The sequence below is a fragment of the Electrona antarctica genome (genome assembly GCF_951216825.1).
Source record: "Electrona antarctica genome assembly, chromosome: 17".
Taxonomy (NCBI): domain Eukaryota; kingdom Metazoa; phylum Chordata; class Actinopteri; order Myctophiformes; family Myctophidae; genus Electrona; species Electrona antarctica.
This window is the reverse complement of record NC_136798.1, coordinates 1,214,231-1,227,652: the sequence shown is the minus strand read 5'-3', so window position 1 is coordinate 1,227,652 and position 13,422 is coordinate 1,214,231. Positions and strand designations below refer to the sequence as shown.

Here is a 13,422-nt window from a genome sequence, read left to right as displayed (position 1 = left end):
AGGTGCGGTTTCCTCCCGACAGCGACGAAATATAAGAACATATTACAGGCTATATTACACTCACTACACCTACTGTTTCCATTCTATTCAATGTCCTATCAATTCCTTTGGTCTCGCCTCCAGCTGAGTTACTTTACGTGCCTCTTTTGTATTAAAAAAACAAAAAACAAACAAAAAAAGGAACACATCCAAACCATTATTTCCAGATGTGCAGGAGCCTCCGTTATTGAAACACATGCAGGCGTCGTCAGGTGTTCAGGCTGAGAGCGAGACAGAATGCCTGCAGCTCCCGGGAGGTATTTCAGAGACACTATTCCACAATATCCACCCGTTTATTTTTCCCTTTTGCATGGTTCCCTGATGACCTTTGACAGCTTATCTCCTCTCCAGATGAATGAAACCTCTGCAGAACAACTGAACAATTTACAATTTACAATTTAGGCATTTAGCAGACGCTCTTAATCCAGAGCGACTTACATTAAGCAATAACAAAAGCATGGCATACATCACATATATAAAAAGTAGTTATCATGAATCATGCGTAGACTAAGAACGTAACAGTGGAGTATCTATGTAAACTATACATACTATACTATATAATATATTATACATGTGTACTATAAAGTGCTATGACTACATAAAGTGCAATTCTAGAGCTGTCTACGTAACAAGCTATAAGTCTGTTTAAAATACTATCTAAGTCTACATAATGTGCTATCTAAGGGGATAGGCTAGGGCAACTCACTGCACTCACTGTCTTCTAGATAAAGACACCCAACAGTTTTTACCCATTTAGATCTGAGACTTTGAAAGAATTTCAGATCAAATCAAATCAAAGATTTGCGCCACATTTTTAGATTTTTTCAAAAATAGCAGACCTAGGCGCGCTACGAGCTTGTAGATCTGCTATTTTTCAATAGCTAAATTATAACATAATGTTTAAAACACCAAAAGTGGTTCCCGCCCAAAATGGGTTAAATACCTTGAATCACCAAAAGCCTTTCTATCTTCAGGGCCCCAATTTGCGTGAGAATCAAAAGAGCCACGTTGGCTACAGAGGGTTTCTCCAAGAAATGACGGACATCATGGTCGGAGATATGTGTTTTCCCCACGTCCACCTCAAGCCTACAGCCCTCTCTCTCCTCTTCTCCGTCCACCTCAAGCCTATACAGCCCTCTGTTTCCCCCACGTCCACCTCAAGCCTATACAGCCCTCTGTTTCCCCACGTCCACCTCAAGCCTATACAGCCCTCTGTTTCCCCCACGTCCACCTCAAGCCTACAGCCCTCTCTCTCCTCTTCTCCGTCCACCTCAAGCCTATACAGCCCTCTGTTTCCCCCACGTCCACCTCAAGCCTATACAGCCCTCTGTTTCCCCACGTCCACCTCAAGCCTATACAGCCCTCTGTTTCCCCCACGTCCACCTCAAGCCTATACAGCCCTCTGTTTCCCCCACGTCCACCTCAAGCCTATACAGCCCTCTGTTTCCCCACGTCCACCTCAAGCCTATACAGCCCTCTGTTTCCCCCACGTCCACCTCAAGCCTATACAGCCCTCTGTTTCCCCACGTCCACCTCAAGCCTATACAGCCCTCTGTTTCCCCACGTCCACCTCAAGCCTATACAGCCCTCTGTTTCCCCACGTCCACCTCAAGCCTATACAGCACTCTCTCTCCTCTCCTCTCCTCTAAACCCAACCCGTCATGTCAGTTACTGTAGGCACAGCCCTGTGTCACCAATGTCTGCCACCGTCCCCTGTATCTCTCTCCTCACTGCTCCTGTGTTTTTGACCGTTAAGTTATCGACAACCAGAAATGAAGTGATGCAACAACCAAAAAAAACAGCCCTCCCTCTTCTTTGTATAGAGCGCCGAAGTCCTGATACGTCACCCGCTCATCCCCTGGTTCACGGAAGTAATTTTTCTATGGAGAATAACAACATGGGGTCATCTTAAAATCGTTTCATATAAGCGTTGTGATCCAAAAATAAACAAACTGTCTCGGTGATATTGTCGGGGAGGCGTGTCTGTATCGTTTACAACAGTCAGTCAAATTTGATACAGTCTGTTTCTAGTGAAAATGTCTGGTTTTCCCGAACGCATTTAGTGTAAGACTTGTAGTGCTCAGATGCCCTATACATCTGAGCCCTAGAGGGCAGATGTTAGACCTGAGGGCCTGAGGCCTACCATTGCGTGGCACATCTATGCACGGAATGTCTATGTTCACAGGCTTCTGTGTGCGGCCTAGAGGGCATCTGAGCATGTGCGGCACTACAAGTCTTACACTAAATGCGTTCGGGAAACCCAGCCATTGTAACTAATTCAGTAGCAGTAACATTAGCGTTTTCCCTCAGTCAGTTGATTCTTCATATCCATATGAAGGGCCGTGATGATTTGTTTATTTTTCAAACGCAGTTCTATCTAAAGAGGCGATCTAAAATCCCCCTATGGGGATTACAATGCAAATATAAAAGTGTCATGAACCCGTGGACTTAGCGCCCTCTAGCGATATTGACGTCAGACTTTGGTGCTCTATGGTGAGTTATTGTGTTGTCCATTTGATTTATCTGTTTTCTGTTGGCTCTCACGTCTTCACACGATTTAATCTGTGACTGATTCACTGCCGTTGAGTCCAAGATGGACTCAATCCTCTGTTTATCTCCCACTAAATGCACATAAACACTGCATCTATTTATTCCCCTTTCAGATGCTTAAAGACAAGCAGTCCACTTAATGTTTCCCTGGTGTATTTTGCTTTGTGTGTTTTTGTCTCTCTCTATTTCCATCTGACATTATTTTTTCTCTTTTGACCCCCCCCCCCCATTTAACTATTTCTAATCTCATCATAACATCCATCCATCTATCTGATCTGTTTTTCCTCCATCCATTCTTCCATTTGGCCATCGATGCATCCATCCATCCATCCATCCATCCATCCATCCGTCCATCCGTCCATCCATCCAGTGGAGACAGCTCCCTCGGTTCCCTCCGCTCCTCTGCTGCAGCTGGAGAAGTGCTGTACGAGGAACAACAGCGCCACTCTGGCCTGGAGGGTTACTACGCCTCCCAGCATGCCCATCGAGGGCTACGTGCTGGAGCTGGACGACGGCAACGGGGGACAGTACAGGGTCAGTTTGCACGCACGCACGCACGCACGCATGCACGCACAAACATCTCAAATGTTTAGCATGGACAAAAATAGAGGCCTAGATGTAATGCTCGCAGGCAGTGGCGCTAATGAGAGTGTGATGTCATGTTAGGTCTAGTTCTTTGCTACACAGAGCAGAGCTGCAGCTTTATTATTCATAATCCATATGCCTCTGTGCTCTAACTAACAGCAGATGGCCCTGTGTGTGTGTGTGTGTGTGCGCGCGTGTGTGTGTGTGTGTAGGGGGGGTGTACATATCAGCATTGTATGTAGATGTCTGTAAGTGCCTGACCTGCATTTGTTGTTGTACATGTTTTATAATGTGTGGTGTGTTCTTATAGATGTGGGTATGTGACTTGAATATGTTGTGTGTGTGCGTGCGTGTTTTTACGTGTGTTTTTACGTGTGTGCGTCCCAGGAGGTGTACGTGGGGAAGGAGACGGTGTGCACGGTGGACGGCCTCCATTTTAACAGCTCCTACAACGCCAGGGTCAAAGTGTACAACGCTCACGGTGTAGGACCGTACAGCAAGACCGTGGTGCTGAGGACCTCTGACGGTACGTAGTAGTAGTTGTTGTAGTAGTTGTAGTAGTACGTATACAACACATAGTAGTAGTTGTTGTAGTAGTTGTAGTAGTACGTATACAACACATAGTAGTAGTTGTTGTAGTAGTTGTAGTAGTACGTATACAACACATAGTAGTAGTTGCAGTAGTAGTTGTAGTAGTACGTATACAACACATAGTAGTAGTTGTTGTAGTAGTTGTAGTAGTACGTATACAATACATAGTAGTAGTTGTTGTAGTAGTTGTAGTAGTACGTATACAATACATAGTAGTAGTTGTTGTAGTAGTTGCAGTAGTACGTATACAACACATAGTAGTAGTTGTTGTAGTAGTTGTAGTAGTACGTATACAACACATAGTAGTAGTTGTTGTAGTAGTTGTAGTAGTACGTATACAACACATAGTAGTAGTTGTTGTAGTAGTTGTAGTAGTACGTATACAACACATAGTAGTAGTTGTTGTAGTAGTTGTAGTAGTACGTATACAACACATAGTAGTAGTTGTTGTAGTAGTTGTAGTAGTACGTATACAACACATAGTAGTAGTTGTAGTAGTAGTTGTAGTAGTACGTATACAACACATAGTAGTAGTTGTTGTAGTAGTTGTAGTAGTACGTATACAACACATAGTAGTAGTTGTTGTAGTAGTTGTAGTAGTACGTATACAACACATAGTAGTAGTTGTTGTAGTAGTTGTAGTAGTACGTATACAACACATAGTAGTAGTTGTTGTAGTAGTTGTAGTAGTACGTATACAACACATAGTAGTAGTTGTTGTAGTAGTTGTAGTAGTACGTATACAACACATAGTAGTAGTTGTTGTAGTAGTTGTAGTAGTACGTATACAACACATAGTAGTAGTTGTTGTAGTAGTTGTAGTAGTACGTATACAACACATAGTAGTAGTTGTTGTAGTAGTTGTAGTAGTACGTATACAACACATAGTAGTAGTTGTTGTAGTAGTTGTAGTAGTACGTATACAACACATAGTAGTAGTTGTTGTAGTAGTTGTAGTAGTGCGTATACAACACATAGTAGTAGTTGTTGTAGTAGTTGTAGTAGTACGTATACAACACATAGTAGTAGTTGTTGTAGTAGTTGTAGTAGTACGTATACAACACATAGTAGTAGTTGTAGTAGTAGTTGTAGTAGTACGTATACAACACATAGTAGTAGTTGTTGTAGTAGTTGTAGTAGTACGTATACAACACATATTAGTAGTTGTTGTAGTAGTTGTAGTAGTACGTATACAATACATAGTAGTAGTTGCAGTAGTACTTAACACGGCGTCCGCCAGAAACTAGGAACACGAAGGTTTAAATTAGTACCCTAGCCCGCCAAACCCGAGATTCTTACTTTGGCTTTTCAAAGTAAGTGTTACGCGCGATAAAACCTTGGCAATACGCTATTGAGGGATTCATTAATGCTGGCACGAATTAAACAAGAAGTGGTAGTAGTAGTAGTAGTAGTAGTAGTAGTAGCAGTAGTAGTGTGCACGGACGTTCGTGTGTGTGCATGTGCACATTCTCAGGAAGCCTAACAAAGATAAGTTTGACTCTTATATACCTGTATTTTCCAAAGCACTGACTTCGGTTTCATTTAGTTTTTGGAAAAAGGCTTTTATATTACAGGCTGCGACCGACAGACAGACAGACAGACAGACAGCCTATATAAACACACAGCTAAACATAAGGCCTGCACAGCCTATATAAACACACAGCTAAACATAAGGCCTGCACAGCCTATATAAACACACAGCTAAACATAAGGCCTGCACAGCCTATATAAACACACAGCTAAACATAAGGCCTGCACAGCCTATATAAACACATAGCTAAACATAAGGCCTGCACAGCCTATATAAACACATAGCTAAACATAAGGCCTGCACAGCCTATATAAACACACAGCTAAACATAAGGCCTGCACAGCCTATATAAACACACAGCTAAACATAAGGCCTGCACAGCCTATATAAACACATAGCTAAACATAAGGCCTGCACAGCCTATATAAACACATAGCTAAACATAAGGCCTGCACAGCCTATATAAACACACAGCTAAACATAAGGCCTGCACAGCCTATATAAACACACAGCTAAACATAAGGCCTGCACAGCCTATATAAACACATAGCTAAACATAAGGCCTGCACAGCCTATATAAACACACAGCTAAACATAAGGCCTGCACAGCCTATATAAACACACAGCTAAACATAAGGCCTGCACAGCCTATATAAACACATAGCTAAACATAAGGCCTGCACAGCCTATATAAACACACAGCTAAACATAAGGCCTGCACAGCCTATATAAACACATAGCTAAACATAAGGCCTGCACAGCCTATATAAACACACAGCTAAACATAAGGCCTGCACAGCCTATATAAACACACAGCTAAACATAAGGCCTGCACAGCCTATATAAACACACAGCTAAACATAAGGCCTGCACAGCCTATATAAACACACAGCTAAACATAAGGCCTGCACAGCCTATATAAACACATAGCTAAACATAAGGCCTGCACAGCCTATATAAACACATAGCTAAACATAAGGCCTGCACAGCCTATATAAACACACAGCTAAACATAAGGCCTGCACAGCCTATATAAACACATAGCTAAACATAAGGCCTGCACAGCCTATATAAACACACAGCTAAACATAAGGCCTGCACAGCCTATATAAACACACAGCTAAACATAAGGCCTGCACAGCCTATATAAACACATAGCTAAACATAAGGCCTGCACAGCCTATATAAACACACAGCTAAACATAAGGCCTGCACAGCCTATATAAACACACAGCTAAACATAAGGTCTGCACAGCCTATATAAACACACAGCTAAACATAAGGCCTGCACAGCCTATATAAACACACAGCTAAACTAAGGCCTGCACAGCCTATATAAACACACAGCTAAACATAAGGCCTGCACAGCCTATATAAACACACAGCTAAACATAAGGCCTGCACAGCCTATATAAACACATACAGTAGCTAAACATAAGGCCTGCACAGCCTATATAAACACATAGCTAAACATAAGGCCTGCACAGCCTATATAAACACATAGCTAAACATAAGGCCTGCACAGCCTATATAAACACACAGCTAAACATAAGGCCTGCACAGCCTATATAAACACACAGCTAAACATAAGGCCTGCACAGCCTATATAAACACACAGCTAAACATAAGGCCTGCACAGCCTATATAAACACACAGCTAAACATAAGGCCTGCACAGCCTATATAAACACAGCTAAACACAAGGCCTGCACAGCCTATATAAACACACAGCTAAACATAAGGCCTGCACAGCCTATATAAACACACAGCTAAACATAAGGCCTGCACAGCCTATATAAACACACAGCTAAACACAAGGCCTGCACAGCCTATATAAACACACAGCTAAACATAAGGCCTGCACAGCCTATATAAACACAGCTAAACACAAGGCCTGCACAGCCTATATAAACACACAGCTAAACATAAGGCCTGCACAGCCTATATAAACACATAGCTAAACACAAGGCCTGCACAGCCTATATAAACACACATAGCTAAACATAAGGCCTGCACAGCCTATATAAACACACAGCTAAACATAAGGCCTGCACAGCCTATATAAACATAAGGCCTGCACAGCCTATATAAACACACAGCTAAACATAAGGTCTGCACAGCCTATATAAACACACAGCTAAACATAAGGCCTGCACAGCCTATATAAACACACAGCTAAACATAAGGCCTGCACAGCCTATATAAACACACAGCTAAACATAAGGCCTGCACAGCCTATATAAACACACAGCTAAACATAAGGCCTGCACAGCCTATATAAACACATAGCTAAACATAAGGCCTGCACAGCCTATATAAACACACAGCTAAACATAAGGCCTGCACAGCCTATATAAACACATAGCTAAACATAAGGCCTGCACAGCCTATATAAACACACAGCTAAACATAAGGCCTGCACAGCCTATATAAACACACAGCTAAACATAAGGCCTGCACAGCCTATATAAACACATAGCTAAACATAAGGCCTGCACAGCCTATATAAACACATACAGTAGCTAAACATAAGGCCTGCACAGCCTATATAAACACATACAGTAGCTAAACATAAGGCCTGCACAGCCTATATAAACACATACAGTAGCTAAACATAAGGCCTGCACAGCCTATATAAACACACAGCTAAACATAAGGCCTGCACAGCCTATATAAACACACAGCTAAACATAAGGCCTGCACAGCCTATATAAACACACAGCTAAACATAAGGTCTGCACAGCCTATATAAACACACAGCTAAACATAAGGCCTGCACAGCCTATATAAACACACAGCTAAACATAAGGCCTGCACAGCCTATATACACACACAGCTAAACATAAGGCCTGCACAGCCTATATAAACACACAGCTAAACATAAGGCCTGCACAGCCTATATAAACACATAGCTAAACATAAGGCCTGCACAGCCTATATAAACACATAGCTAAACTAAGGCCTGCACAGCCTATATAAACACATAGCTAAACATAAGGCCTGCACAGCCTATATAAACACATAGCTTAACATAAGGCCTGCACAGCCTATATAAACACATAGCTTAACATAAGGCCTGCACAGCCTATATAAACACATAGCTTAACATAAGGCCTGCACAGCTAACTCACATCACATTTGCCGCAAAAAGCAAATGGCAATAAGGTGCTGTTGCAAAATGAACATTCTTCTTGACACAGATTTGTAAATGAATTAATGTTAATGGCGAAGAAATACATCAAGCATTTCTTTGTAAACATGCAAGGCTGCTGCAGGTATAAGAGTGGTACCAGTGTGTATGTGTGTGCGTGTGCATGTGCGCGTGTGTGTGCGTGCGTGTGTGTGTGCGTGCGTGTGTGTGTGCGTGCGTGTGTGTGTCAGAGAGAGTATGAGAGAGAGTGTGCCTGTGCATGTGCGTGTGTCAGAGAGAGTATGAGAGTGTGCGTGTGCGTGTGCATGTACGCGTACGTGTGCATGTGCGAGTGTGTGTGCGCGTGTGTGTCAGAGAGAGTATGAGAGTGTGCGAGTGTGTGTGTGTCAGAGAGAGTATGAGAGAGTGTAAATATTTTATGTCACCTCCCCTGCTGTGGCCCTCCATGTGGTAGATCTATCTGATGAATAAGCACTTACATCTTTACACAGTACATCCCGAATGTTCATAAAAAGAGTACACTAGCATGTGCACTGTCAGAGTTAAAGAAGAATGCCAGATTAAGCGTTTTTTTTTTTACCTTAATCTGAAAAGAAGAAGAAAAAAGTATATGTGAACACCCTGCAGACAGTTAAGTTGCTGGATTCAGTATTTAGATATTTGATATTCATTTTAGCTGCGCTGCCTTTGCCCTGATTTGTTCTACACAATGCCAAAAGTATTGACTTTTTGTGTCCACCCTCCTCCCTGCCCCCCCCCCCCCCCCCCCTCCAGTGGCGTGGTTCACCTTTGACCCTACGTCCGCCCACCGGGACATCGTCTTGTCCAACGAGAACCAGACCGTCAGCTGTAACAGCTACGACGACCGCGTGGTACTGGGGACCGCTGCTTTCTCTAAGGTAAACACACCTGGTGCTGGTACTGGGGACCGCTGCTTCTCTAAGGTAAACACACCTGGTACTGGTGCTGGGGACCGCTGCGTTCTCTAAGGTAATCACCCGAGCCATCAGAACACAAACCTGACATCTTGCACTAGCTGCGACTTCCATTCATCCTTGGTTGTCTTGTGTAGGGAATAGGATGGAGCTCGATAACCGATACCCGAAAACCCGAGATAACAAGCTTATCGAGTACCCGGTATCAATAAGCTTTGGGCTTATCATGCCTGTTATCGAGCATCGCGACCCCATGACGTCATGTTTAAACTAATCAAGACAAGAGGCGATCAAGAAATAAATGTAATCATCCACGCTGGCACAAACATGTGGGTCTGAAAGTGTATTGATACCTGCCAACCAGGTAAACGAAATTACGCTTTTAAAGTGACGATACACATATTAACCACCAGTTAACACAATCAGTGCCGGGATTCCTTCAAAATAGAAGCTCTGGGGCGCTGGAAAGACATGGCCGCTTTTACTCTGAAACACCCCCCGCTCTATTGTGGCCGAATGTCCGACTGAAAAATAAAAAAAAGGAAAAAAATCTGAATATTCTCCCCTCGCCTGATATCATTGAGGATGCGCTAGGACGTGTACAGACGTCCAATGCATGCGTCGGTTGGATTCCCTAGGACGTGTGGCTACGTCCTACGGACGGTAACGGTTTCTTCAATATTATATTAGTAAAAAATGTCAATTTGTCTTCCATCTGTTCGAAAAGGACTGTGTTTGAAGGCCCCTATAGTAAAACAGTAGAATTTATTGTCGTCTCCCGTATTTCCACAAAATAATAGAAAATGCTCGATAGTGGGCTCGATAAGAACCCGGCTCGATAAGCCTGATCGATACGGTGCTCGTTATCAATATAAATTAACCCATTTTGGACCGAGGTCGATTAAAAGAATCCAATTTTTTTTCTGAAAAACCCATGTTTCTATGTCAGTGGTGCTCAACCTTTTTCATGTCAAGGACCCCCCAGAATTATCTCTATTGGGCCACGGACCCCCATCTCAAAATATGTAGTTCCAGGGACCCCCCCCCCCCAAGAAGCCAATATTTTAGTTAAATTTTTTTGATCGACTTTTCAAAAATAGCAGACCTACAAGCTCATAGCGCGCCACTCGGTGGCGCGCTATGAGCTTGTAGATCTGCTATTTTTCAATAGCTAAAGCATGACATAATGCTTGAAACACCAAAAGGGGTTTCCGGCCAAAATGGGTTAACGAGCTCCATCGCTATTGGCTATTTGCAGACCGCGGCCATCTTGCCATCAGAGTTTGGAAGCACTCGTTTTCAGTAAAGCGACGTCCTGCTGCCTCCTGCATTATGTGCAAATTCAAAACAGGTGGTACGCATGCAGGGCAGTTGAGTGATATCTAACGAGCACTCCCAAACTCCAGCACTTAGAAAAATAATCACCTGCAAGGACAGAAAGTAACTCATGCAATGTTGGTGAGCTTGACGTTGTGTAATACAATCAGATAGGACTTTTCTGTTTGGATGAATGGGCTGCCAATGGGAAGTTGCACCTTGTTAGCACCTTGCCATTAACTTATATGGTAAGATGGCATATGTGACCAGATTTGACTGAGAGCCTGCCATCGTGCAATTATTATTATTTTTTTTAAATGAGTTAATAGCACAGGCAGACTCTTCACATACTAGAGTATGTCTGAAATAAGTGTCAGAGCTGAAATCGACATGTAAATATGAAATAAATGCTTAAACATGTAGCTAGGTGTAATGTTAGAGACCACAGAACCTTTCAAGTCTGTTTTCTCAACTCGCTGTTTTCTGCAAGACATTACTCTATAAGCCATATCTCCATAACTGGTGGGTCAAACTGAACAGCCAATATGTCAATTTGAAGCTATGATTCCCTGCTTTCAGATGACATGAAAAAACAAAACAAAAAAAAAATCCAATGGCAGTCCCTCAGTCAGATTTAGTCACCGATTATGGTCCATGTTTTGCACTGCAGCGACAGTCACTCATCCCGGTGTCCTGTCCCGTGTCCTCCTCGCTCCCTATAGGGCGTCCACTACTGGGAGGTGAGCATCGATCGCTATGACAACCACCCCGACCCGGCGTTCGGCGTGGCACGCATCAACACCATGAAGGACATGATGCTGGGGAAGGACGACAAGGCCTGGGCCATGTACGTGGACAACAACCGCTCCTGGTTCATGCACAACAACTCACACACCAACAGGTTGGTGACAACACGCACGCACGCACGCGCGCGCGCACGCACGCACGCACGCACGCACGCACGCACGCACGCACGCACGCACGCACGCACGCACGCACGCACGCACGCACGCACGCACGCACGCACGCACGCACGCACGCACGCACGCACACACACACACACACACACACACACACACACACACACACACACACACACACACACACACACACACACACACACACACACCATGTATGTGGACAACAACCGCTCCTGGTTCATGCACAACAACTCACACGCCAACAGGTTGGTGACAACACGCACGCACGCACGCACACACACACACACACACACACACACACACACACACACACACACACACACACACACACACACACACACACACACACACACACACACACACACACACACACACACACACACACACACACACACACACACACACACACACCATGTACGTGGACAACAACCGCTCCTGGTTCATGCACAACAACTCACACACCAACAGGTTGGTGACAACACGCACAACAACTCACACACCAACAGGTTGGTGACAACACGCACAACAACTCACACACCAACAGGTTGGTGACAACACCCATGCACACACACTCACACGCACACACCATGTACGTGGACAACAACCGCTCCTGGTTCATGCACAACAACTCACACACCAACAGGTTGGTGACCACACGCACACACACACACACACACACACGCGCGCGCAAAGGCACACACACACACACACACACACACACACACACGCATATTAAAGTATATGCACACTTGAAGGACCGCAGCTACTAGGGGGGTTCGAATCCTTGCCTGAAGAGTAGGATGGTGGCGCTATACGTCCTCCTAGTGAGGGCCCCTCGCTGGCAGGTGGCGCTATACGTCCTCCTAGTGGGGGGCCCTCGCTGGCAGGTGGCGCTATACGTCCTCCTAGTGGGGGGCCCTCGCTGGCAGGTGGCGCTATACGTCCTCCTAGTGGGGGCCCCTCGCTGGCAGGTGGCGCTATACGTCCTCCTAGTGGGGGCCCCTCGCTGGCAGGTGGCGCTATACGTCCTCCTAGTGGGGGCCCCTCGCTGGCAGGTGAGCCAGTAGGGCTACATTTTTGAGGGGCGCTAGCCCCTCCTATAAACAGCTATATGGTGTTTAATGTTTGTGTTGTCTGAACACAAACATTAAATATATTTCTTACATTAACAACTTGATATGACTTTGATATGGTGGAATCACAAAGTGATTCTCTCGGTCTCTCTCTCTGTGTGTGTGTGTGTGTGTGTGTGTGCGTGCGTGTGTGGATGTGTGCGTGGATGTGTGTGTGTGTGTGTAGGGCTGAGGGGGGGATCAGTAAGGGCGCTACGGTGGGTATCCTGTTGGACTTGACCAAACACACGCTGACCTTCTTCGTCAACAAGGAGCAGCATGGACCGATCGCCTTCGAGAACCTAGAGGGAGTCTTCATGCCAGCTGTCAGCCTCAATCGAAACGTACAGGTCAGTGAAGTGTGTGTGCGTGCGTGTTTGAGCAAAGTTAGACTGGGTCTACGTATGCATAACGGGCGTAGCCTATTGCATGGTGCCTGCGTGTCTGGAGCCATTTTCCTGTGTTTAAATGCACACATTAATGCATGTTGTGCACATTTACTATAACATATCTTTACACATATTATACCCTCAATGTTGGCGTCAGACAGTGTTGTTTTTGGCAGCAAATTTCGATTTTAGTTTTAGTCTCTTGGAATGTTTTAGTGTTAGTCTAGTTTTAGTCGACTAAATATCATAAGATTTTAGTCAACTAAATCTACAGTTGATTTA

At 44.4% G+C, this 13,422-nt stretch overlaps 2 protein-coding genes across 2 annotated transcripts in view; both read left to right on the top strand.

The window, feature by feature from the left end:
- exoc8 (exocyst complex component 8) overlaps positions 1-13,422 on the top strand; it is a 117,410-nt gene that overhangs the window by 86,686 nt on the left and 17,302 nt on the right. The gene's annotated exons all lie outside the window — the stretch shown is intronic.
- Positions 1-13,422, top strand: part of trim67 (tripartite motif containing 67) — a gene marked incomplete at both ends in the record, with an annotated part of 82,892 nt that overhangs the window by 67,458 nt on the left and 2,012 nt on the right. The window contains 5 exons of the mRNA XM_079525796.1: positions 2,969-3,123; positions 3,562-3,700; positions 9,221-9,345; positions 11,421-11,599; positions 12,939-13,101. Coding sequence (XP_079381922.1) covers positions 2,969-3,123; positions 3,562-3,700; positions 9,221-9,345; positions 11,421-11,599; positions 12,939-13,101 — 761 coding nt within the window. The remainder of the gene's footprint in view (positions 1-2,968; positions 3,124-3,561; positions 3,701-9,220; positions 9,346-11,420; positions 11,600-12,938; positions 13,102-13,422) is intronic.